The sequence below is a fragment of the Cucumis melo genome, chromosome 10 (genome assembly GCF_025177605.1).
Source record: "Cucumis melo cultivar AY chromosome 10, USDA_Cmelo_AY_1.0, whole genome shotgun sequence".
NCBI lineage: Eukaryota > Viridiplantae > Streptophyta > Magnoliopsida > Cucurbitales > Cucurbitaceae > Cucumis > Cucumis melo.
Genome location: NC_066866.1, coordinates 21,015,095 through 21,041,540, shown reverse-complemented (window position 1 = coordinate 21,041,540; position 26,446 = coordinate 21,015,095). Strand labels below are relative to the sequence as shown.

Here is a 26,446-nt window from a genome sequence, read left to right as displayed (position 1 = left end):
GTAGTCTTTTGGTCATGGGGAGAATTTTCTCTACGATCTATGAAATTTAAAATTTATGAACCCTACAATAAAGAGAACTCTTGTATTTAATTTAAAAAGTTCTCTAGTGGGCTTTAAGGACTTGAGCTTGGCTAGTCCATGGATCTGAGTCTTAGAGCTGATCCAAACCTTATTTAATATTTGGGCTAAATTAAGCCAATTCATAGGTTTGATTGAACTTTAGCTCAAATCTTGATATTTAATTGAACCAAAAAAATAATTAATTTAGTCCAACAATCAATACAAAATCATTTGATATTGACGGGATTCACCAATTTATGTCTTCAGTTTCAATTCGAGACATATGTAGAATTTTAAAGTCCAAAATTTAATTATTTGCAATTTCGTCATAATTTAGTAAATTACATAACAATTTGTAATTGATCCAAAATTTCTCATTTAATTTTTGTATGACAAAATTATTTGAAAAGATAAAAATGTGAATGTATATTTTAAGAATTATAAAACGAAGAGCAACAGAATTCCTTTTTATTTTGTTAGAAAAATAACAATGAACTCATTGTAGCAACCAGTACTATATATTAATATATAATGAAAGTAGGATGACTAAAGTTGAAAATATAAAATACATGATAAAAAAGGAAACAAATTTTAAAATGCGACCAAAATGAAAGCATAATTGAGGCTATCCCTTTGAGTCATTTATTCCAATAGTTTAGAAAAAGTATTGTAGTAACCAAAAAAACCTATATTGTTCATAATAATTTAAAATGTAAATTACATGTTAGTTTGTACCAACATTAGCGTTTGCGGTATTGACATAGCAAAAACTAAGTAGCACATATAAGCAGACTTTCAAAATTAAGGTGATAAGTAACTCTCAAAGGATTTTGATCTAACAATCTTGTTGACGAATAAGACTTTTAGAGCTCATATTCAACAACCTCGAATAAAGATGATCTCAACCCCAATAAATGACTAGATGACGGATTACTTAGACGATCAACAAAACCACAAATCAGACAGAACTTGCAGCTTCCATGAAACTTGATATCACTACATAAGCTTTTCATCAATCAAGTTAAGCTTGAATGGTTTTGGACATACAATCCCAATGCAATGCAAAGTGTAACTCTAGGCTTATACAAAGCTGAAACTCTTTTTACAACATTTTTTTAACTTTTTTTCTTCTTTTCAACAAAATGCATGAAATTATTATATAGGCCTAAATATAACTCTAGACATTACACAACGAAGCATTTAAAGAGTTATAGCTCTCATAATTTAGAACTATTGTCAGCTTTTGATACTAGAAATTTAAGATCGTCGGCTATCCATCCATTTGTAATAATCCAAGAGTAAATGAAATGGAGACCCCATTTGAAATAACTTAGAAATATTTGTTAAATGAAAGTTTGATTTCACATAATTCATCTTCTTTGATAAAGATTTGTGTAAACCTAGGCAACAGGTAAGATTCATATAACATGATCAACGTTCCTCTATTCATTACTTTTTTTTTTTATCGATGAAAAGCTTGTTTTCATTAGAAAAAACAAGCTTTTCATCGATAAAAAAAAACTAAAACTCAAATACAATGAAATAAAGATCATAGAATTTATAATGAACATGACAAAAGATCTAAAGCACCTTGCCATCTCAACTAGATTAACACAAACTTAACGCCCTCATCATATCCCAAATCAAAGATATATTTTATTGTTCCAAAAGTATACATCATAAAACCTAATGTACAAAATACACAATTAAAAGGAAGAGATAAAAAGCATTTTGGCCACTGTCTTAGATGGAATATCAAAGAACTTGGATTGAACATCGTGAAGATGCAAGTAGATGTGTAGAACCAAAGTGATCTGACCAACCAATGGTTCCTCCATTCAGATCACAGGCCATATTCATAACAAGCCGTGGAGCTTGCACAGCCAAATCTGATCTCCAACTCCGCATACGGTTGAATGCAACACCTCTCTCAATGTGAGCAGACACTTTACAAAATCCTCATTTTGACAATTATGATTACGATTTTTAAGAGCCAAGTCAAGCAACAAGATCCACTTCATCACTATCAGGACAAACGACATCTAACCTCATCATGCTCCTATACTGATCAGGAATAGGTGCTCCTGCTTGAACACAAAGTTCAACCACAGCTGGAACTTTGCCATAATATCTCTTCAACTTGTTATCCAATGGAGGCGCTTCCAAATCTCTCACATGCCATACATAATTTGGACCTACAAGATCATCTATCATTGCTTCTTGCCATGCGTGCAATCCGTTGCGAGACTGATGCTTTGAAGCTCGACACATTCTCACTTTATGCCCCTTAGGACCAACCTGTACCTCAGGACAGTATCCACATGTTTGCACCATGTACTTTTCCATTATTTTCTTTGCTCCTGATACCATTTCAAGCCATGAGTCCAGTGTTTGAATGCTTAATTGTCTTACCTCAGTGTCTACTTCATACTGCTGATCCAAAGTATTACTAAGTTTCCTTAAGAAGGAAGACTTACTGGTTCCTTCAAGTTCTATCCCAAAATCAGATTTTACAAAATTATCACTAGTCCTGGTAGAAAGGCCTGTCTTCACCTCATTCATTTCCTTCACCGACTCGAAATCTACAATTCTCCCTTCAATGTTGTATACAGGTTTTGTTCGTCTTTTAGTAGGGTACTTTTCAAGATCAACACCAGCTTGGATGCATAGCTCCAATATAGCAGGTATTCGTGGTATGTCATGCTTCTCATCATGTCCAACTCTTGGTTTCACTGCACGATCATAAAGATGGTAACATTTGGGGAAAAACACCACATCTTGAACACTCCCCTTCCTCCATATGTGAGTAGCACTTCGAAACCCGCTTTTTTCACCAGTGCAAGTTCGAATTTCATGACCTACATGTCCAATATGAACCTCAAAGCAGAACCTGAGGAGACCGAGCTTTGCCAAGTAAATCAGCAAACAAATGATTGTTAGATCCTTAGCCCAGCCAAAGTGCATATGTTATTAGGTAGAACATTCAACCAATCACAGTATAATCCATATGGGCAACTAAAACTTTTGAATGACTCTAAGCCCATTCATGTGATTTGCTTTTGATAAATAGATATTAGGATATGCTTTTAACTCAGTTATTCTTTTTTTTCTTTTTCTTTGTACTCTATAAGAAATCTTATTACCAAAACGAGAGAGACATCAAAAGTACACCATGTTTTGTTACCATGAATTGGCGCGCTCCTGGCAAAATAGTGGTGGACAACTTTAAAAAATGTCTCTAGTATGTAGGGATACTATTGTTCACTCTGCGTTTGTTGTTTGCAAACTAATTTGTAGATCCCAAACATTTTCTAAAGGTGTACAAACTTAGAACAAAGTCTTAGACCCCCAATCAACTTCGTTTATAGTAGAAGAAATAAAAATAAATAAATAAATAGTTAGCACGTGTTAAATGTGGGAGGAGAGACTCGGTTAGTTGCTGTATATAAATAGGAAGTTTGGGCGGGAAAGTGGTCATGAAACTTTTGATGTAAGTTTGTAGATTGTTTCTTGAAGAGCAAGATCAATCCAGTGTAATTCAGAATTGATAGTTCATCAATTCTGATTGTAATTCATTTCTGAAATAAAGAAGAATTTATAAATCAAGAAAGGAGTTCTATCAAATTGGTATCAGAGCCACGATCGAGGGAAGAATGGTTCAGACCAGAATCGAAGAACGGCTGGAGATGATCGACCAGGAAATCGCATTGATGAAGAAAGAGTTAGGAAAGATGCCGATCATCGAACTGAGTTTAAACGATATCGCGAAGAACATGGAGACGATGTGATCGCAATCCGATAAACAGCAACAAATGTTACTGATGATAATGGAAACCATGGCGAAAGATCGGTCTGCAGTTAGCGATCGAACTACTAAATCATTTGCGCGTGATTCTGTAATGATTAAAGGAAAAGAGAATGAAGCGACATCGAGTAAATCGGCTGTATCGAACCGAAATGATGGGGACGGCCGAAATGAAAGAAAAACAGAGATCGAAGAAGTCGCACCAGATCGAAACAAATTCAAAAAGGTTGAAATGCCCGTGTTCGCCGGAGAGGATCCAAATTCATGGCTTTTCCGCGCCGAAAGGTATTTCCAAATCCATAAGCTTTCTGATTCGGAAAAAAATGTTGGTTTCTACAATAAGTTTCGATGGACCTGCTTTACATTAGTATCGGTCTCAAGAAGAAAGAGAAATATTCCTTAGCTGGTCGAACCTGAAAGAAAGATTGTTAGTAAGGTTTAGATCTAGCAAAGATGGGACAATATTAGGGAAGTTCCTTCGAATTAAACAAGAAACTGTTAGACCTCCTCCCATTAAATTTGTATATAAAAGAAAGAATAAAAAAGAAGTCACACGTGCAGGGGGGATGAGTAGTTAGTTAGGCTGTTAAGAATTGGTTAGAGCTAAATCAGTTAGATGGTTAGTATAAATATTGTTAGAAGGGCCTAAGAGGAGGCATTGAATTGTGTAAGAAACTACCTGTTGATTCTAGAGAGCAGAACAACAGAGATTATAATTCGAATTAACTCAGAAACCACAGTTGATGAGTATCGAAATTTGTTTGATAAGTTAGTCGCGCCATTATGTGATGTTCAAGAATCTATAATTGAGGATACGTTCATGAATGGATTATTTCCATGGATAAGAGCTGAAGTAGCCTTCTGTCGACTGAAAGGTTTGGCTGAAATGATGGAAGTTGCACAGCTTGTTGAGAACAGAGAATTAATCCGAAACGAAGCAAATTTAAATGGCTTTGCGGGCGGGAAATGTCCCCCTCAGGCCACAGCAAATAACAGTGGAGTGACCGACAACAATGCGATTGACAATAAAGGAAACATTCCGTTTCCTATGCGTACCATTACTCTGAGGAGTTCAAATACAACCGAAGTTCGAAAAGATACTAATTCAAGAAGATTGCCGGATGCTGAATTTCAAGCTCGAAAAGAGAAAGGGCTTTGTTTTAGATGTAACGAAAAATATTCGACTGATCATAAATGTAAAATGAAGGAATTATGCAAGCTAAAGATGTTTGTGGTGATAAAAGAGGGCGAAGAATATGAGATAATTGAAGAAAATGCAATCGAAGAGAAGACATTAACAGTGCTGCAAGTAGAGGAGGAACAAAAGGCTTATGCAGAGTTGTCTATTAACTCTGTTGTCGGATTAAATGATCCTGGAACAATTAAGGTCAGAGGCAAGTTACAAGGAAGAGAAGTATTGAAAGCAATTAACAACAACCCGAGACTTACGTGGAAACCCGAGAACCGGGAGAAAAACCACGATACTTTAGTTTTTATTATTTTTCTTATGAACAAAATACAATAGGTACAAAGGGAGAATAAATAGAGTACAATAGGAATAAGAAAGGAAAAGATCTAGGAAATATTTAGGAAATAAAATCTTATATTTTATTCTTTTCAAAAGTACTCTAGGGCAAAGTCCTACTAATTCTAACACTCCCCCTCAAGTTGGGAGGTAAATATCAATGAGTCCCAACTTGCTAACGCAAAGGTCGAAGTGTGGTCTGAGAAGCCCCTTGGTAAGAACATCAGCAATATGTTGGCTTGAAGGAATGTACGGGATGCATATGCTTCCACTGTCAAGTCTTTCTTTGATAAAATGCCGATCAATCTCAACATGTTTAGTTCTATCATGTTGAACTGGGTTGTTAGCAATACTAATAGCAGCTTTATTATCACAAAAAAGCTTCAATGGTGTCTCACATTCCTGATGAAGATCTGATAAGACTTTCTAGAGCCAAATTTCCTCACATATTCCCAAACTCATAGCTCTGTATTCAGCCTCAGCACTGCTCCTGGCCACAACACTTTGCTTCTTACTCCTCCAAGTTACAAGATTGCCCCAAACAAAGGTACAATAACCGGAGGTAGACTTTCTATCAATAACAGATCCTGCCCAATCTGAGTCAGTATATGTCTCAATGGTCTTTCTATTTGTTTTTCTAAACATCAACCCTTTACCAGGTGTATTTTTCAAGTATCTCAGGATTCTGTTAACAGCTTCCATATGCTTCTCATAGGGAGCCTGCATAAACTGGCTGACAACACTCACAGCAAAGGAAATATCAGGACGAGTATGGGATAAGTAAATTAATTTACCTACAAGGCGCTGATATTGTTCTTTATCAACTGGAACTTGATCATCAGAGTTTCCTAGTTTACAGTTGAATTCAATAGGAGTATCAGCAAGACGACATCCCAACATACCTGTCTCGGTTAGCAAATCAAGGGTGTATTTTCTCTGAGACACGGAAATACCTTCTTTTGATCTAGCCACCTCCATTCCAAGGAAATATTTCAGATTTCCCAAATCTTTGATTTCAAATTCATCACCCATTTTCTGCTTTAGTTGACTGATTTCTGTTTGATCATCTCCAGTCAAAACAATGTCATCCACATACACTATAAGAATAACAATCTTTCCTGTCTTGAAAGCCTTTGTAAATAAAGTATGGTCAGAGTGCCCTTGACTGTACCCTTGGGACTTGACAAAGGTAGTGAATCTGTCAAACCATGCTCTCGGAGACTGTTTCAGACCATATAGAGATTTTTGGAGTTTACACACCTGCTGACCAAATTGGGCTTCAAATCCTAGTGGAGGGCTCATGTAAACTTCCTCCACAAGGTCTCCATTAAAAAAGCATTCTTAACATCCAGCTGGTATAGCGGCCAATCTTTGTTCACAGCAACAGATAGCAGGACTCTAACAGTATTCAATTTAGCAACTGGAGAAAAAGTTTCTGAATAGTCAATACCATAAGTTTGAGTGAATCCCTTTGCCACTAACCTTGCCTTGTGTCTATCAAGCGTACCATCTTCTTTGTATTTGAGAGAGAATACCCATTTGCATCCTACAGTTTTATGTCCCTTGGGTAGAGCACAGATCTCCCAAGTTCTATTCTTTTCGAGAGCCTTCATCTCTTCCATAACGGCATTCTTCCATTCAGGACACTCTAGAGCAGTGTAGATATTTTTCGGTATTATGGTAGAGTCAAGGCTTGCTGTAAACGCTCTAAACTGTGGAGAGAGATTATCATAGGAAACATAGTTGCAAATGGGATGTTTAGTGCATGATCTGGTACCTTTTCTCAATGCAATTGGAATGTCAAGAGAGGGATCATACTCATCAAGTTTCCTTGTATGGCCCTGTTCAGCTTCATCGTTACTGGTTTCTATTCTAACCTCAGTCTCATCATCACGGTTCTTTTCTTCCATATTTTCAAGAACAGCAACATCAGACTTGTCATTCTCACTCATTGTATTATTAGTACAAGGTTTTGTAGGGTTTTCCATACCTTGGTCTCGAGGAGGTTCGAAATCTTTAGACTGGAGCCGGCGGTTGACTAGTAGGGGACCCAACTTCCTTTCTGAGGTTCCTCCTATAATATGTTTTCCAGGGAACTTGGTTTGTAGGTAAGATTATGGGATGAGGATCAATGTCAGACATGGCAATAGGAGTAGGTTCAACAAATTCAAAGGTGCTGTTAGACTCTTCACTCACATTCTCCCCCTGAAGATGGCTAATGGGAAAGTAGGGTCAGTTTTCACAGAAAGTAACGTCCATAGTGACAAAGTATTTCCTAGACGGCGGGTGAAAACATTTATAACCGCGTTGGTGAAGGGGATACCCAACAAACACACAGGCCTGAGCCCGAGGGGTAAATTTGGTCTGATTAGGGCCGAAATTATGGACATAGACGGTGCACCCAAACACACGAAGAGGAATCTCATAAACAAGACGAGTAGAGGGGTAAGACTCCTTAAGACAATCTAAGGGAGTCTGAAGGTGGAGGATACGAGAAAGCATTCTATTGATTAAGTGAGCGGCTGTAAGAATAGCATCTCCCAACAGATATGATGGAAGAGAAGTGGAAAGCATAAGTGAACGGGCTACTTCCACAAGGTGTCGGTTTTTTCGTTCGGCCACTCCATTTTGTTGAGGAGTGTAGGCACATGAGGTTTGGTGAACAATCCCCTTGGAGGCTAGAAATTCACTAAGGTTATGGTTTTGGAATCCCCGACCATTATCACTTCGAAGAATTACAATTTTTGTATGAAATTGTGTTTTGATAGTATGATAGAAGTTTTGGAAAATGGATGGAACCTCGGATTTATCTGTGATAAGGTAGACCCAGGTAAGACGGGTATGGTCATCAATGAAAGTTACAAACTACCGCTTTCCCAAGGAGGTGATGACCTTGGAAGGACCCCAAACGTCACTATGGATGAGGTTAAACGGTTGTGTAGGTTTATATGGTTGTGAGGGAAAAGAGACTCGATGTTGTTTAGCCCGGATACACACATCACAAGATAGAGAAGAGACATCAAGTTTAGAAAAAAGGTGAGGAAATAAATATTGCATATATGTAAAGTTTGGGTGGCCCAGTCGAAAATGCCACAACATACAGTCTTGTTCAGAAGTGCTAAAGTAGGATGACAGTAAACTAACCCTAGACAAACTACTACATGAGGTATCATCATCAAGGATGTAAAGTCCCCTGCTATGTCGGGCAGTGCCAATCGTCCTCCCCGAGCTCATGTCCTGAAAATAAACCGATTCAGGTAAGAAGATAGCTTTACAATGCAACTCACGAGTGATCTTGCTTATAGATAACAAATTGTAAGACAGTTTAGGGACATGTAAAACATTCTGGAGAGCAAAACCGTCAAAGGGAACTATTTGTCCTTTGCCAGCGATCGGAGCTAGAGAGTCATCGGCTATTCGGATTTTTTCATTACCGGCACATGGGGCATATGAGATAAAGTGTTCTGAAGAACCTGTCAAGTGATCTGTAGCCCCCGAGTCTAAGATCCAGGGATTCTTCCTATCAACGCTAATAAGCCCAAGGGACTGAGGCATACCTGACTGAGCAATGGCACCCAGTGTTGGAGTCTTGGTCTGGCTCGCAATAGGATCAGTTGATTGAGAAGTGCTAGCAGGTGTAGTCTCACTAATGTAGGCACGTCCTGAGTTCTGTTTCTCATTGGAGGACCGTTTCTTACCTCCTGGGGGACGACCGTGGAGTTTCCAACACTGATCCTTGGTGTGCCATTGTTTCTTGCAATGCTCACACACAGGAATTGACTTCCCATTATTCTTGTCACTATCATGATTTGAGGACCGAGCTCTAAAGGCAGCGGAGTCAATGGTAGGGTAGTCAATACACTCATGGCATTAGTGCGATCCTCTTCCAAGCGGACTTCAAAACAAACTTCCATTAGGGAGGGAAGAGGTCTTTGTCCGAGTATACGACCACAAACATTATCAAATTTGGGATTAAGTCCTGCAAGGAAGTCAAAACAATCAGCCTCTTCAAGTTTAGCATATTGTGTACTGTCATTTTGTGTGTCTCAAACTGTCTCTCTGCACAAATCAATCTCTTGCCAGAGGAGAGAGAGCTTGTTAAAATAGGTAGTTACGTCCAGGGTACCTTGTTTGCAGTTATGGACCTGTTTTCGCAGTGTATATAACCGAGAGGCATTCTGTCGTTTCGAGTAAAGGGTCTGAGTTGTATCCCACAAATCTTTTGTTGTGGCTGCATATAGTAGAGGCTTGCCGATCTGTGGTTCCATACTATTAATCAGCATGGACCGAATAAGTGAGTCCTTTCCTTTCCAGAGTCGTTCCAAGGCGTCTCCTGGTGAATGACGTACAGTCTCTCCAGTTAAGAAGCCGAACTGGTGTCGACCTTCGAGAAACATCTTTATTGATTGGGACCAAAAAAAAATAATTTTGACCATTTAATTTTTCACCTGAAAAATTCCCCAAAGAGCCAGTTATATAATTTGACTGTAAATTAGGGAACGAAGTTTCCGGGTTCTTGGAATACATCGGCAACTCGGTTGGTTTAGAATGCGTCGAAGATTCGCCCGCTTCAATGTCCGATCTGTTCTGCGGTTGATCAATTCCGTTACCCGAAAACAGCGGTTGTTGTAAAGAGTCAACGTACAGCTGCTGCTTACTGTACTGATTTGACAGATTTACGATTGAGGGTTGCTGTCCGGAGCTCATAGGTGGTGACGTGAAACGGCGGCAGCACGTGGGCCCACGCGCCGGACACGAGCGGCGCGTGAATCATCTTCTAGTCAGACGGCGGCACGTATGGCTGCGGAACCACTCCCGTTGGGTAGATCGGCGGTTTCTGTAGGTTCTGGAGTAGTTTCTCCATGGCGGCAGCGATGGCGGCGTCCACAGCAGCAGCGTCCACGGCGGCGGCGTCCACAGCAGCGGCGTCCACGGCGGCGGCGGCGGCAGTGACGGGTTCAATTTCGATCTGGGTTTCTCCTAGGTTATTTTCTAGGTTTCGTTATTGCTTTGCTCTAATACCATATTAAAAGCAATTAACAACAACCCGAGACTTACGTGGAAACCCGAGAATCGGGAGAAAAACCACGATACTTTAGTTTTTATTATTTTTCTTATGAACAAAATACAATAGGTACAAAGGGAGAATAAATAGAGTACAATAGGAATAAGAAAGGAAAAGATCTAGGAAATATTTAGGAAATAAAATCTTATATTTTATTCTTTCCAAAAGTACTCTAGGGCAAAGCCCTACTAATTCTAACAAGAAGTAATTATTTTGATAGATTGTGGGGCTACTCACAATTTCATATCCGAGAAGTTGGTAAAATCTTTACAATTGCCAATCAAAGAAACTGCTCAATATGGAGTCATCTTGGGATCGGGGACAGCAATACAAGGCAAGGGAGTATGTGAAGATGTAGAAATTCAATTAGTGAATTGGAGTGTGAAAGAAGAGTTCTTTCCACTTGAGCTTGGTGGGGTGGATGTTATTTTGGGTATGCAATGGCTCCATTCTTTGGGAGTAACAGCGGTTTATTGGAAAAATTTAACGCTCACATTTTCTGCCGAAGGAAAACAAATCTATGTAAAGGGGGATCCTAGTCTTACAAAAGCTCAAATCAGTCTCAAGAGTATGTTTAAAACTTGGGGGATCAAGATGAAGGGTTTTTAATTGAATGTAGGGTGATGGAAGTTTGCGAGGAAATTGAGCAGTGTAAAACGGGGATTGTTCGTCCTGAAACTGGGCCGGTGCAAATGATGTTAAAGCAATTTGAAGATGTTTTTGAGTGGCCTGAGCAGCTTCCACCAAGGAGAAAGATTGAGCATCATATTCATTTGAAAGAGGGTACTAATCCCATCAATGTAAGACCATATAGATATGGTTATCAACAAAAGGCTGAAATGGAGAGATTGGTGGAAGAGATGTTATCGTCAGGGGTTATTCGGCCAAGTAATAGCCCTTTCTCGAGTCCGGTACTGTTGGTCAAAAAGAAAGATGGCAGCTGGCGTTTTTGTGTCGATTATCGTGCAGTAAACAATGTTACGATCCCTGATAAGTTTCCAATACCCGTGGCGAAAGAGTTATTTGATGAATTGCACGGAGGAACCATATTCTCAAAAATAGATCTCAAATCGAGGTATCATCAGATAAGAATGGTTGATGAGGACATTCATAAAACAGCCTTTCACACTCATGAGGGTCATTATGAATTTCTTGTTATGCCGTTTGGATTAACTAATGCTCCAACCACTTTTCAAGCCTTGATGAATACTATCTTCAAACTGTATTTGAGAAAGTTTGTTTTGGTATTCTTCGATGATATTTTGATTTACAGTAAAGATGAGAGAGACCATGCCGAGCATATTGAAAAGGTCTTTCTTACATTGAGAAGACATGCTTTATATGCTAATAAGAAAAAGTGTAGTTTTGCCCAGCAAAACATTGAATATTTGGGACATGTCATATCAGGGGAAGGAGTAGAAGTTGATCCTGATAAAATCAAAGCAATTGCTGACTGGCCATGTCCAACAAACATAAGAGAAGTTCGGGGATTCCTTGGGTTAACTGGTTACTATAGGAGGTTTGTTCAACATTGGCTCCATAGTTGCTCCTTTAACCCAATTACTTAAAAAAGGTGGATTTAAATGGAATGAAGAGGCTGAGGAAGCATTTTTAAAGTTGAAAACTGCAATGTTGACTTTACCGATGTTAGCATTACCTAGCTTTGACCATCCTTTTGAAATTGAAACAGATACTTCTGGTTACGGAGTGGATGCTGTGTTAGTTCAATCAAAAAGGCCCATTGCTTTCTACAGTCATACTCTGTCAATGAGGGATAGAGCTCGGCCAGCGTATGAACGTGAGTTGATGGCTGTTGTGCTGTCTGTACAACGATGGAGGCCTTATTTGCTGGGAGCGAAGTTTGTTGTAAAAACAGATCAGAAATCCCTTAAATTTCTGTTGGAGCAGAGAGTTGTTCAACCACAGTATCAAAAATGGGTATCTAAGTGGCTAGGATATTCATTTGAAGTGGTATATAAACCGGGTCTGGAAAATAAGGCAGTTGATGCCTTGTCGAGAAAACCTCCGGATATTTAGTTGAGTGTTATTTTAGCTCCATATTTGGTTGATTTGAAAATTATAAAAGATGAGGTAGAGAAGGATGAGAAATTATAGAAAATCATAACTGCTTTGTGTGAAGATGGGAGAGCACAGGACAGTAAGTTTTCGTTGAAGAATGGCTTTCTGCATTACCAAAATCGGTTGGTTATCTTTAAAACTTCATCTTTAATCCCAGTAATGTTGAATACTTTTCATGATTCGGTGGTGGAAGGACATTCTGGTTTTCTAAAGAACATATAAACGAGTAGCAAGTGAGTTGTATTGGGAAGGAATGAAGTCTGACGTAAAAAAACATTGTGAAGCAAGTTTGATTTGTCAGCGTAATAAGAGTTTGGCTCTATCACCGGCTGGGTTGTTAGTACCACTGGAAATTCCCCATCAAGTTTGGAGTGATATTTCTATAGATTTCATTGATGAGTTACCTAAGGCGAAGGGTTGTGATGTGATACTACTTGTAGTAGATCAGTAAGTATAGTCATTTCCTAGCCTTAAAACATCCTTATACATACAAGTCAATAGCGGATATCTTTGTGAAAGAAATAGTTCGACTACATGGTTTTCCTTCCTCCATTGTTTCTGACAGAGACAAGGTGTTTCTCAGCCATTTTTGGAATGAGTTGTTTAGGTTGGCAGGGACTAAGCTCCGAAAAAGCGCGGTGTATCATCTACAGTCCGATGGACAAACGAAAGTAGTAAATAGAGGATTGGAAACTTATCTTAGGTGCTTCTGTAATGAACGCCCAAGGGAATGGATTTTGTGGCTGTCGTGGACCGAGTTTTGGTATAATACCACCTATCAGAGAGCACTTGATATGTCACCATTCCAAGTGGTGTATGGTCGTAAGCCGCCGACTTTGTTATCATACAAAGAGGGTCGCACATCGAATTCGTCTATCGATGAGCAGCTTCGTGAGCGGGATATAGCATTAGATGCTTTACGTGAACATCTGTTGTTGGCACAGCAACAAATAAAACTATATGCCGACCGTAAAAGACAACATGTTGAATTTCAAATTGGTGAATTGGTGTTGTTGAAAATTCGCCCTTATCGACAGGTTACTTTGCGAAGTAAAAGGAATGAAAAGCTATCATCGCGGTATTTTGGGCCTCACAAGATTCTGGAGAAAATTGATGAGGTAGCTTACAGGCTGGAATTACCAGCTGGTGCTGTTATTCATCCTGTCTTCCATGTCTCCCAATTGAAAAAGTTTGTGGGTGATCAAACGTGGGGTATTACCTACATTACAGTATGTGACTGAAAAATAAGAAATGGCATTCTTAGCCTGAGGAAATTCGGAAGTACAGGTTAGACAAATCTGGAAATTGGGAAGTGTTGGTTACTTGGCAAGGCCTACCGGATTATGAAGCTTCTTGGGAAGATTATGATGAAATGAAGAAGCTTTATCCTTCACCTTGAGGACAAGGTGAATTTGAAGGGGGGAGTAATGTTAGACCCCCAATCAACTTCATTTATAGTAGAAGAAATAAAAAAAATAAATAAATAGTTAGAATGTGTTAAATGTGGGAGGAGAGAGTCGATTAGTTGCAGTATATAAATAGGAAGTTTGGGCGGGAAAGTGGTCATGAAACTTTTGATGTAAGTTTGTAGATTGTTTCTTGAAGAGCAAGATCAATCCAGTGTAATTCAGAATTGACAGTTCATCAAGTCTGATTGTAATTCATTTTTGAAATAAAGAAGAATTTCTAAATCAAGAAAGGAGTTCTATCACAAAGTCAGCACTAATATTCATACATCCTATAGACATTTTTTTAAGTTGTCATGTCAAACACTATTTTACCATTTTTATGAGCGGGGCCCTCTAATAGATTAATTCCTTGTAACAAAACGCGTGGTGTAGTTCCACAAACAAATCACAATACTATAATAAATCTTAGCAAAGAGAGAGGAGAGAGATACATATCAAATCCCAAACTTTATTAACATCAATAAATGAAGATATATAATACAAGATCAAATTACAAAGTAAGGGTCAGAGAATCACGTAGGCCACACTTCATAGTTCATGAGCTGCTACTTAACAAAAGTTTATTTTTAAACAAAAAACAAATTTGTCTTCCATACAATGAACAACCTCATACAAGGTTGTTCAAACAATTTTGTTGACAGTTTTTTTTTTATAGAAATAACGGCTTTCATTGAGAAACAATGGAAGAATACATGGGCATCCAAAAAAACAAGCCGCAAAAGAGAACCCACTAAAAGAAAGGATTTCCAACTAGGTAAATTACTGCCTATAGAATAATTACAAAAAAAAAAGAACCTTTGAAACCGAAGTCCAAAGAGAAGCATGAAACCTCACCAAAAACCAAACCTCATTAGGGTCCCTCCCCACGCCCCTAAACACTTCGTTGCTCTTAAAGTTTGGGGAATACTATTGTTTTTGCTCTTAAAGTATCCGGCCCTTTAGTGCAAGTACTTAGGTTGGTGTATAGCGAGAAAAAGCCTCCGGATAGAGATAAGGAGGTCATGGCCAAATCCTCAAATGGTAAGGAAAAAAGTACAAAGATGTTTTTACAATAATTGATCAACAATGAGAGCTTCAGTTGGCGTTTGCATGTAGCGGGATATTATCTAAACCCAAAATTCTATTATTCAAATCCAAGTACTCAAGTTGATTTTAAATTGTTAATCGGTTGTATACATGTATAACAAAAATGGGTGCTTCCTTGGACATTCAAGACAAACTACTTAGAGAGGTAGGCAAATACAAGAAAGCTGAAAGACTATTAGGACAGCCTTTAGGAATTAGACAGAGAGGTAAAATATCTCTAGGTAAACCTTAACTTTAAGCCCTTGATTAAACATTGAATATCATTTCGAATTGAAAGCTCCTGATATAGTTTTCATCTACAGTGGAATGGCAGGATGATTTCAGACAATCAACTCAAAACTTGCAAAAGTTCACTGAGAATTTGAAGTCTTGCTTGTGGTGTCTCAAGATGTGAACGTAATTGGAGCATTTTTGACAGGTTAGGTATCTTCTGTTACTTGTAGTGCCTCTAGATATTAACAATGAAAATTTTGTTATGTATACTTGTAGCTTCATAGCATGAAAGGTAATAGATTTGATCAAAATTGTCTAAATGATTTTGGTACTCATAAAATATAACAGAGCACTGAAACGTAGACATAATATTCAAAACATCCTCAACCACATCTCTTTAAAAGAGATAGATGATAGTAATAGTGACTGATTGAAAGAATTGTTGACCATTCAGAGGAGGATGATCTTGTTTTGGACGACGATTCTTTAACATGGGGAGACATTTTAAGAGCTGCTAGAGCAAAATAACCTGCATTTATTCTTGAGTTGGTACCTCAAGAACTAAGTCTAAGACTAACGCTTCATGTTCATGTTCATCTTCCACAAACCACCACCCTCACACCAGTTAATTTGGATGACTCTTAAGACGAACAAAGAAGATATAGATGGTTATAAGTCGAATGATGGAATGAATGAAAATCAAGAGAGTTCGGTCTTTAGGATCTAGAATTGTATTTGTGATTGTTTGTGTTGTTTCACTATTTAATTCTTATCTATCTTTTATTATTTTGTATATTCTTTTTAAGTCTCATTTCTATCCATTTAGGTTTTGATTGTGTAAATAAACATGTATATAGTAATCTTTTACTTTTCTTTTATATATAGTGCATCTCCCGGAAGAAAAGAAAAAACCCACGCCTTTTTATGCACCTTGCTCCTAGGCTTCAGAGGGCAAATATGCCTTAGTGAGCCTTGGTCATTTTAAAAACACTAGACTTGAAGAGAAGATCCCCCCAAGTAATTGGAAAGAGAACACCAAGTAGAGGACTTCAAGAACTCAAAAAATTCAAACTCCAGTAAAAGTTTATCATGAAAGATAGGCTCATTCCTTGCCAACCAAAGTTTGAAAGAATTGTTCTAACTGCATTTACCCAAAACAATCCGGCTTTAGAGTGTACCACAATTCCAGTAAGCAAGGGAACATTATTTCTAAAATTATTGAAGAATGTTCGATGGATATTGAAAATAGAAAACAAACATACCGAAATCTGATTAGCAAAGGAGCCATGAAAGAATATGTGAAGAAGAGCCCCTTCCCCCACAAGGCAAAAGCTGGCGAACTGATGCCATTAAGCATTTCATTAATTTTTTCTTTAGCAACACCCATGAAGTAATAAGGCTGTCATTCAACATAATCCATATCAAAATATTTATCCGTTTTGGCCTTGAAAATTCCAAAGGCTCTTGCGTACTCCTCTTTATCCCTTGGTAAAGAAGATACCAAATGTGTGGTTAAAGATTTGATAGAGAAAATACTTGAAGGTTCAAGAGACCAAATTCTAGAATCATCATTTTGTCCAATAGAAACTGCTGAAACTGAGGATGGTAATGATTGAAACTCAAGTATTTCTTCATTAAGTGTCGACCAAAGAAATCAGACACCAGTTGGAGCATCCCAGTGAATTGAAAAAGTCAATTAGGAGATTAACATACAGCAAGCAGCCAAGGGAAATAAGTTTTCAAAGAAGTTCCCAACCAATACCATTCCAAAATTGCTCCCATTACCCAATCTGAAAAGAGCAAGGGCATTAAATTGCTTCCAAAGCTTTGAGATATTCATTCAAGAGCTTTGAAGACCCAAATTAGTTCTTGAAGCAGAAGTCAAATCAAAAACTGAAGAACCACGAATGTTGATAAGACTTTCCTCCAAAAAGCATGTGGTTCATTCGTAAAACACTGCTCCATCTAGCTAACAAAGCCATATTTCTAGACTTTAAATTCCCAAGTCCTCCATACAACTTTGCCATTGATAAAATTGACAGCTATGTATCTTTGTATGGCATATTCTTAACAAGTGAATGCCTCAATTGGAGAACTCAATGAACAAGTCTACATGGTACACCCTCCAAAGTTTTTTTTTACAAAAAAAAAAAAAAAAAAAAAAAAAAAGGAAAATGGATGGATGAGTTACATACGAGTGTCTCTAAGGCTTTACTCTTATATGGAAAGCAATACAATGTTGAAGCCGCGCCTGCTTCCTAGTCATTCAATAAACCAGATCCTTGCCTACTTCCCATCTTTCTCAACATAAAATATATTAATGATGTCCAACTCCCACCACTCTTACATCAAGCCCAAATGTTTGAGTATATGCGCATAACTAATTGCTATATTATTTAGGATCCCTACACTGTACAAGCATCTTTGGTCCACTCCCACACTCCACTTTAGCACAGATTCACTTAAGCTTTGTGGTGATCAAGACATACCAATTTCTGCATGCTACAAAGTACAACCCACCTTTAAAACCATGTGCAAGGAACCCTTCCATGTCTAATTAATCACAATTCAGCAATAAAGCATCCAAATATAATTTAAGTTTCATGATAGGCCAAGGATAAGAAGCATCAAAAAGACTTAGAGAAAATGAATCCAAAAACATAAAAAAGGTACAAATCATACAACAAGCACCTGCATCTTTGAATAGGAACGGCGTCCAAAAGCCTTGATATACCGAAGAGGAGCGTTTTCCAAGCTAGGTAGACACTGTGAGCTACGTGGACAAGATCAGGCACCAACAATCCATTATCAGGTGGATGTTCAACCATCGTACATGGTTGAGCCTTTCTAGCTACTCTCTCCTCTTTTGCTCTCTGAATCAAAACCTTCATAGGAGTGGGATAGGGTTTTCTACTGGACTCACTTACACGGGGTTTTGGTAAATCAACATAAGAAGGATCAGGTGCATCGTCATATCCAAGTTTCTCTGCATTCCGGGTGTGAAACGGGCTAAGCCCAAAGAGATTTAGAGGAATACGTCGACTCTTGAGGCTGAGATGACGAATTTGGAAGGTTTGTCGCATTAGAGACTTTTTGACGTGAAAATTGCCAAAGAAAAGCTAAAAATAAAGAAACTAGAGACAATTGGGTCGAAAAAGAAAAGGCTAATGGGACTTTTGAAGAGTGAATGAACTATAGCCTTTTGTCTTTTTCTCTTCTATGTCACGCACCCACAAAATTTTCATTTGAAATCAAAACAGAATCCCCCAATGGCTAACAACCTTTGCAATGGCAAAAGTTGGGTGGTAACAGTGGTGAGTTTGAAGGAAAACAACAAAGGAGGGCTGCGACTTCGGTGATTTGACAAGAGCTTGATGATCTGATTATTTGTGAACAGTTATCGGTGGCAAGTTTGAAGGACGACGGAATGGCTATTTGCAATCAAGAGCTCGATTATTAGATTGTTTGTATACAGCGACTGCCAACACTTTTTGAAAACCCTTCAACGACGCAAGAAAGACTTCAGCATTGGGAGTCAAAGTGTAACATTCCACAAAAAAAATTTACCATTTTTACATTCTATCTTTCATTGCAACTGTGGTGTAACATTGCAGCTCTGTGCCACTTGAATTGTCATGTCAGCATGTTGATGATATTAGGCCAAATTTCTAGTATGCAGGATCTTCAAGCACTTCTTCAAAATAGTAACCTGTAAGCACCAATCATAGTCGACTTTCCCCAGCCCACCTGCAACATAGTATCACTTTATTGTAATCTATTTCTGAAATCAATACTTGAACAATTTTTTATATTGCTTCAAAAATTTTAGTTAGAAAGCCACTCAATTGGGACAGTGATGTTGAAGGAAAAATAATAAAGGGTAAAGAACAAAAACAGAGGAGAGAAATAAACTCAGCAATTTTACATAGGTCAGCCAGGCCGGAAGGAGTACAGTGATTTAGAAGTAAACGGAAATACTAGATCAATATGACATTTAAAATATAGAATGCAAAATCAATTTTTTTCCAAATGACTTCAAACCTCTATATATAGAGAGAGAGATATATGCAAGGAAAATGTAATAGCCAGTATTTCCCAATACAGCTATTATTACAAAAATGCAAAAACATAGCAATTATAACTTATAAACTTACACAAATCAACGGAAGCAATTTATTATAAACAAGTCCTACGTCAAACTATCAAATCCTAATATAACATCTAACAATGTTCTACGCCAAAACGCCAAAAGACAAAGGAGTTTTAAAACCACTTACAAAGACCAGCAAGATTGGACGCGCGCGGCGGCTGGAGGCGGGCGGCGCACGACTGCGGCTGGCAGCGCGGCGGACGACGGCGGGCGGTGGATGCTTTTCGTATGGAGAGTAAAAATTGGAGGAAAGGGTTTTCGGGGAGAGGTTGGAGGAAGAGAGACTATTTTAGAAAAGGTATTTCTAAAAGTAGAAATATTTGACAAAAAGAAAACTAGTGTTATGATAATTTAGTTTTATTATAATCCTTGTTTAGAAAAAGGTTTAGAAACGAAGTTTTATGATAAGAGGTGTTTAGAGGAAGGGTTATGTGAGTAGGTTTATTGGAAATTTATGATAAGATTGTTTGTGGGAAAAGTTACGTGACTTGGGTTATGAATATATTTTTTTATATAGTAATTTTTTTTAATTCACATTGTAGATATAAGAAAGAAATTATTATTACATATTTTTTTACGAAAGCATCGAACCACTCTTATTGCAATTTTTTTTCGTGTATAATGTTATTAAATTAGTAAACACAGTTGTCTAATTTCGAAATAATTTGTTAACAAATTTTACTAATTTTATTCTAAGTCATTTTTTAGAAATACAAATATAATTAGTGCATGTTTGTAATTAGCGATAGCGTCCTACATTTGTTCTTAACAAATTTAATTACGTGCTCTAACGCATGCTTCCATATTTATATTTATTGATAAAATAGGACTTGAAGTAAATATTGCCCAAATTGTTATTATTTGCCGTAATTTGAAATAAACATATTCAACCAAATTGTCATTGATGTAAAAGGGAGAAAAAGAAAACATATCCATAAGCGGTATTGTACATACCAAAAAAAAAGTGTTCTACACTAGGAAAACAAATAAATCAACAACATAGTGCAAGTGAAGTAACAAAATAACAAGCAAGGCAGCGTAAGGACATAAACTATCTAAAGATGTCGCGTAGGAGGACTCTGCAAAAGCTCTCCCTCTCATCATCAGGCATTTGTACAAAACCCTGAATGTCGTCCATACAAGACAAGAGGTGCCTTTGCAACAACACCCTATCCAAACTGGTTAGTTTCGACATCTCACGCAATATGCGGAAGAATTCTTGGCGCACATGGTTGTCATTGGCAAGAGAGCACCGCAATCATCCTAAGTTGCTCGTTCGTACACTCCAGCGCCATATGTATGACTTCAATCTCGGTCTCTTACTGGCTTTCCCTCTTCCTCTTCGATCCGCTCGATCCAGTCCTACCCTCAAACGCGCAAGAAGGTCGTGATGCACATACATCCTTCTAAGACATGTCAATCCCCTAGTTGTACACTGATGGGAACTCCTCGTTCCCATCGGACATGTCAAACCCCTCATACCCGACAAGCTCTTAAACCCCACGTCGGCGAATGTCTTAGCAAAGCGACCCGTCGTCCTATCGCAGCCGAACACATATGCAAGTTCGTCATAATAGAAAAATGGTTTGTTAAGGAGCATCCTTCTACATAAAAAACAAGACCACTTAAAAATACTGATACGAAAATTGTGAAGTAAATATACACTGCGCAAGTAGCAGGACGTTTAGATTATGTTTCTTATCCTAACCCAGTTATCGTAGAGTTCCTTCTCCGCAGTTATGCATTTTGCGTCATCGTTCCAGCTGAACCCACTACACGCTGGCCCTCGCATTTTTGCGATGACCTAGAATATCTGCTTAAGTGTCTTTATTCAACAGTCGATTACAGTGGTTGCTTAGACCCCACATCCAGGTAATTTTTCGACCATCATGCGTACCAGTTAGGCTAGGTAACCTGATCGGAACGTACCATTGTCGAATTTTCATCTCCCCATGGACAACAAATCCACTAAACACTCTACAATAGTGTCATCCTTCTCCTTAGTCCATACATGCTTCAGGGCACGTGACGAGGTTGCCATACTGAGAATGACAGACGATAAAGAATTCATGGAACCCGTTAGTAATCTTACATTCGACATTTACGACATAGAAACTGCATTTGGAGGGAATAGTATGACTTTCCACGAAGTATTACCCAACGACCCTTAAGAACATCGAAAGCGCGCTCAATCACATTTAGTGCCGAAGATTGCTTCATGTTGAAGTATTCCTTTGTAGTCGTTGGGGCATTTCCATCACCACGCCACTTTTGCAAGTGGTAGCACTGGCCTCTGTATGGGGCGAGAAATCCCTCAGCATTTGGATAACCTGCATCGCATAGATAATAATATCCTGTACCAAAAAGCAATCATCTATCGGCATTCCATATGTAACTTCAAAAAAGGCAATGAAAATGAAAATTGTAAATACCCTTTGGCACTTGCAGTCTGTTTTGTCGGGTAAGGGCATCCTAGAGAATTTGCAAATTTGTTGCGGATCCTTTCCAACCGACAATGACATATACGAAATCCCCTTTGGTGTCGCAAACACCAAGTACATTAGTTGCAATTTATCCCTTCTGCATTCTGAACGTAGGGTGATCTGCTGCGGGTTTAGGGTATCACCCGTTAACCTTTATATATGTCTCGTCCAATGCCCCAAGGTAATTACTGTGATATACTGATACATGACAAACTTACAACATATACTACGCCCACCTCGAAATAGTTATAACGTTGATCAGTACAGTTATTTGTTACCGACACGTGTTTCTTTATCAACTCATTGTATAGTTGTAGCATAGCCAACATGACGAGGTTAAAATGTCGCGAGACTGTCTCTCTGGATCGTACAAATTCCCGTTGAATTATGCGATTTTTCACGTCATGCGCAAGGACGTGCAAGAACATCGCAACCATTTCCTCAACATCGACAATCTCTGTCGACGAAAGACCAGCTATAGTCCTAAGTAAGTGGCATAGAATTGCGAATATTCGCATGTCCATGCAGGTGCTTTCACGACACACAAGATCAAATTCGTATATCATCCGAAAGTACGCAAGTTGCCTAATTCTATGCCTTGTATCGTAGGGTGTCTGTAGGAGACGCTTATTGTCGTTCATTAGTGTCTCGAACACGATGAGCATTTGACGTTGGGCCATTGTGAACGCAGTTAAGACTTCAAGAAAGGTTTGTTAATCCATGTGAAATTACCTAAACTGTCTTAATAAATATGTTACTAAGTACGTTATTACAATGCTCATATACAATGCACATAAAGTTAGTATATGGAAGGTACGAAAAAGTATTCCAAAACAAATACTGTGAAAACCATGGCAACACAGGTTTATGTAATGTATGAAAAAAACTATTCGTTGTTTAGTACATATAAAGTGCTTCCTGTTACTTCTAATCATTGAGTTTACAATAATTGAAAAAACCCTTCGCGAAAATAAATACCTTTTTTCATTGCTATTTTGAACATTATATGAAAAGTTATACTAAATTGAGTTTCTAATTAAATTACATACAAAAATACGGGTTAGATTTGTAAAAAAAGTTATACAATTAAGTTTGATAATGAATGCAATATTTTATTCGTATTTAAGAAATTACAATTAAACGAACGATGAAGATATTTTTTGTACGCATGTGGAAATAGCTTAATTTAGTGAGTCATGATGTTGATGAAAACTAGTATAAAGATATTAACATAACAAATTGGGGTTCAATTTGAAAATGTGTTTGAAACAAATTAAAATAACAAATTGGGGTTCAATTTGAAAATGTGTTTTAAACAAATTAAAATAACAAATTGAGGTTTAATTTGAAAACTAAACATTCATTTTACATATTTGTTTCATGGTATGAAATAATTAGGAAGAACTAACATGTGTAAACTTTATGAAATTTTTCTTGTTAAGAAATTGGAATTTTATTTCATTCACTTTGTAATATAGTATGACCCATTATTTACATCTTTCAAATGATAATAGTAAAGAGTGATGTAAATTGGTATTTATTATGGAAAATAGAATTTTATGTTAATTAATTTTAAATATACATTACTCGATTATTGTGTTATATGTTCCTTCAATATTGTTACACTAATTTCATTCATAGTAGTTAAATGCATAATATGAAGATACTAGTTTTAGAACAACATATATTGATCGTGCATATTAAAAAAATAGGTAAAGAAGATTTTTAAAGTAAATAGTGCATATGCTGAAGCATAACAACAATGTTGAACAAAATGTGCACTAATAAACTACAAAACTGAGTAAAAAGAAAATAACAAAACAAAAATTGAAGTTTGTAACAATATAAAATAAATTACAATCATAAGTGTAACTGACCATAAAATAAGGAAATAACAAAATCATGCCTACAAACGACCATTATAATAGTACCTCTTAGAAGAGTATACACGCGAATGGGGACGTCCTGCATAAGATAAACAACATTGTTAAGATTTGTACATAAGACACGATATGGAAGAAAAAATGGAAGAATATTACATATACATGCCTTCTATGACGATCAATAGGACCCAAAATTAACAGTGAATGAGTAAAGCCAATATTAATTAGCATGAAAATGATAAGAAAATGCAATTTTTTTTTTTTAAATTGGTAGCCGCCTCGGAGTTTTGAAATTCATTCAAAATAGTGAATGAAATTTCATAGTAGTAGAAACATCAATGCGAATGGAAAAACACAAAGAAGATAGACGAATAAACAGAATGCGTGTAAATAGAAAATAACAAACAAGAGGATGGACAATGCTAATAGATTAGAAACATCTAAGGAAGTGAGAAAGGAGGATAGAAGCATATGAGGAGAACATGAATACAATAGAGGAAAATATGATACATACAAAAGAAGCCAAATTAAAAGGGGAATGAGAAAAAAAAAAGTACTTAATTAAGGAGAATATACAAACAGAGAGAAGAACGCAGGAAAACAGAAGTGGAAGTGATAAATGAAAAGAGGAAACGTGGTGTATATATAGGGGAAGATGGGAAAAGTTAGGATGCTTGTAATGCAGACAAACCAAAAAATACAGAGGGAAGTAATAGACTGCAACATATGTCAATACAATAAAGGACTAAAAGACAGGGAATCTCTGCAATAATAACAGACTAAAAGCATAGGAAAGTCCAAGCAGTCAAAGGCTATGTACTGGAAGCTACACCAAAAAGAGATAATCTGAATAGATGGAAGAGACAAAACAATGTTGAATTCATAGATTCTATGAAACCACATATTTTTAACCCAAAAGATCAATGATGCAAGAAAAGTGTGTAAAAAACTTCAAACATAATACTTAAACCCTAAATCAGGCAACAGAATTGATAGGAAATGAAGGGTTGGGTCAATATAAGGAAACATACAAGCCATTGCCAACATACATTTATGAACAAAACTCAGTAAACCATTAAAGAAGACAGAATTGAAGGCCAAAATAAAGTAGAGCATACCGAAATCGGAAATCATCAGCATATAGAATCCAAAATTGGTATACATACGTATATGGAAAACAAAAGGCAGACATGATAACAAACAATGGGAAATCATCAGCATACCAAAAGTAAAGCATAACAGAGAATGGAATGCAAACACATACATATATGGAAAACAAAAATCAAGTTGTATTCAAAAGAATGGGAACTCACCATCGACTAACAAAAGAAAATGGATTCAAAAGAGTCCAATACCTCCCTACCAAGCTCGATCAGCACCATTTGCAAAAAACGGTATGGAGTGTCTGTTTTATCAGTGAATGAAAAGTCGAAACGGCAAGCGAAGCATCGAGTTGCAACAATGGAACCTCAAGCGGCAAGGAGAAAATTAGAGGGTCGCCTTCAACAAAATGTGTTTGAAGGCAAAACCCTACATCCGAAAAGTAAATCGTGTTTGGAGGCAACACCGTTGAAGGTTTGCCTTCAACAAACACGAGAAAAGCTTTCGGAACTAAGAGAGATGGATGAGAGAGATGTAGATAGAGATTCGGCGTCACGAAATGGGGGTTCATCAGCAAAACGCAACGATCGAATCAAGGAAAAAAGATACAGAAAACGTGTGTTAGGGTGGGAGAACACAGAATAGAAGAAGAAGGAATCGAAGGGGATGAAGACGGATTCAACGTGAAGGATTAACACGGGTTGAAGATGAAAATGGAGGAGCAAAATCGGCGAATTGAAGGGGAGTGATTTCAGGGTAAAACTGGGATTATGGAAACCCTAAAACTAGGGTTTCCATAATCTTTGGCCCAAACGAGGGTTAAGGTTGGGCTATCCTAAGCCTATAGTGTTAACCCTAACCCCAAACGGGTCCTTAGAGTTAATTTTTATATGAACGTGTATATATTTTATCAAACATTCTAGTTTTGACAATTTTCCCAATTTTCATTTTTCAAGAAAGGGAAAATTAGGGAAATTGGTAAAAGTAGTACAATTTTGGTTGTACTTTTCAAAGGTACCACATTTTTTAAAAACTCGTAAAACTATTTTTCTCAGTCTAATCTCAGGTGAAATTGACACCAAGATTGATTTTTCTAAAATATTAAAATTTTCCAATAATCGTTTGTTTTTTGTTTTCCTACTACCCGAGATTCTATCATTTTTCAAATCTTTCCAAATTTAGTTTTTTTTTTATTTTTTCAAAAAAATTATTCAAATCTTCCCAAATCTTAACTATTTTTTTTCTTTTCAAAAAAATTATGGATCTCGGTTCATCTCGAACAAAATTGTACTGAGAAAGCCTAAAAATTTTATAATCTCGGTTCATCTCAAGCAAAATTGTGTTGGAAAAGCCTAAAAAATTGATAAACCGTTCTCATTTCGATTTGAGATTGCCTCGAGTTTTTTTGTTTCTTTCCATTTGGATCTCCAATTTTAATATTGCTCCCTAAAATATTGTATTAATTAACTAATTGATTACCACTATGTTTAATTATGAACCAATTATCATGCTACCAAAAATATGAAA

At 37.2% G+C, this 26,446-nt stretch overlaps 2 protein-coding genes across 2 annotated transcripts; both read right to left on the bottom strand.

The window, feature by feature from the left end:
* Window positions 1-1,694: 1,694 nt before the first annotated feature.
* Window positions 1,695-19,745, bottom strand: LOC103491904 (APO protein 3, mitochondrial). Its single transcript, XM_008452024.3, has 3 exons — window positions 19,580-19,745; window positions 17,994-19,049; window positions 1,695-2,950 (listed from the first exon to the last, which is right to left on the bottom strand). Exons 2-3 carry the CDS (start codon window positions 18,383-18,385, stop codon window positions 2,059-2,061), a joined length of 1,284 nt encoding a protein of 427 aa, XP_008450246.2. The 5' UTR covers window positions 18,386-19,049; window positions 19,580-19,745; the 3' UTR covers window positions 1,695-2,058.
* Window positions 19,746-21,540: 1,795 nt separating this feature from the next.
* On the bottom strand, window positions 21,541-22,615 carry LOC127151174 (uncharacterized). Its single transcript, XM_051090595.1, has 2 exons — window positions 22,201-22,615; window positions 21,541-21,782 (listed from the first exon to the last, which is right to left on the bottom strand). Exons 1-2 carry the CDS (start codon window positions 22,613-22,615, stop codon window positions 21,541-21,543), a joined length of 657 nt encoding a protein of 218 aa, XP_050946552.1.
* Window positions 22,616-26,446: the final 3,831 nt, after the last annotated feature.

Bases quoted from the DNA above. Each gene is read 5' to 3' on its own strand.
- LOC103491904 (XM_008452024.3), bottom strand. From the start codon at position 18,385: ATGCGACAAACCTTCCAAATTCGTCATCTCAGCCTCAAGAGTCGACGT. The intron at 2,951-17,993 runs GTGCTTGTTGTA...CGGTCTCCTCAG, and splicing joins GTTCCTATTCAAAGATGCAG to GTTCTGCTTTGAGGTTCATA.
- LOC127151174 (XM_051090595.1), bottom strand. From the start codon at position 22,615: ATGGCCCAACGTCAAATGCTCATCGTGTTCGAGACACTAATGAACGAC. The intron at 21,783-22,200 runs GTACTGATCAAC...TATGCGATGCAG, and splicing joins CGTGTCGGTAACAAATAACT to GTTATCCAAATGCTGAGGGA.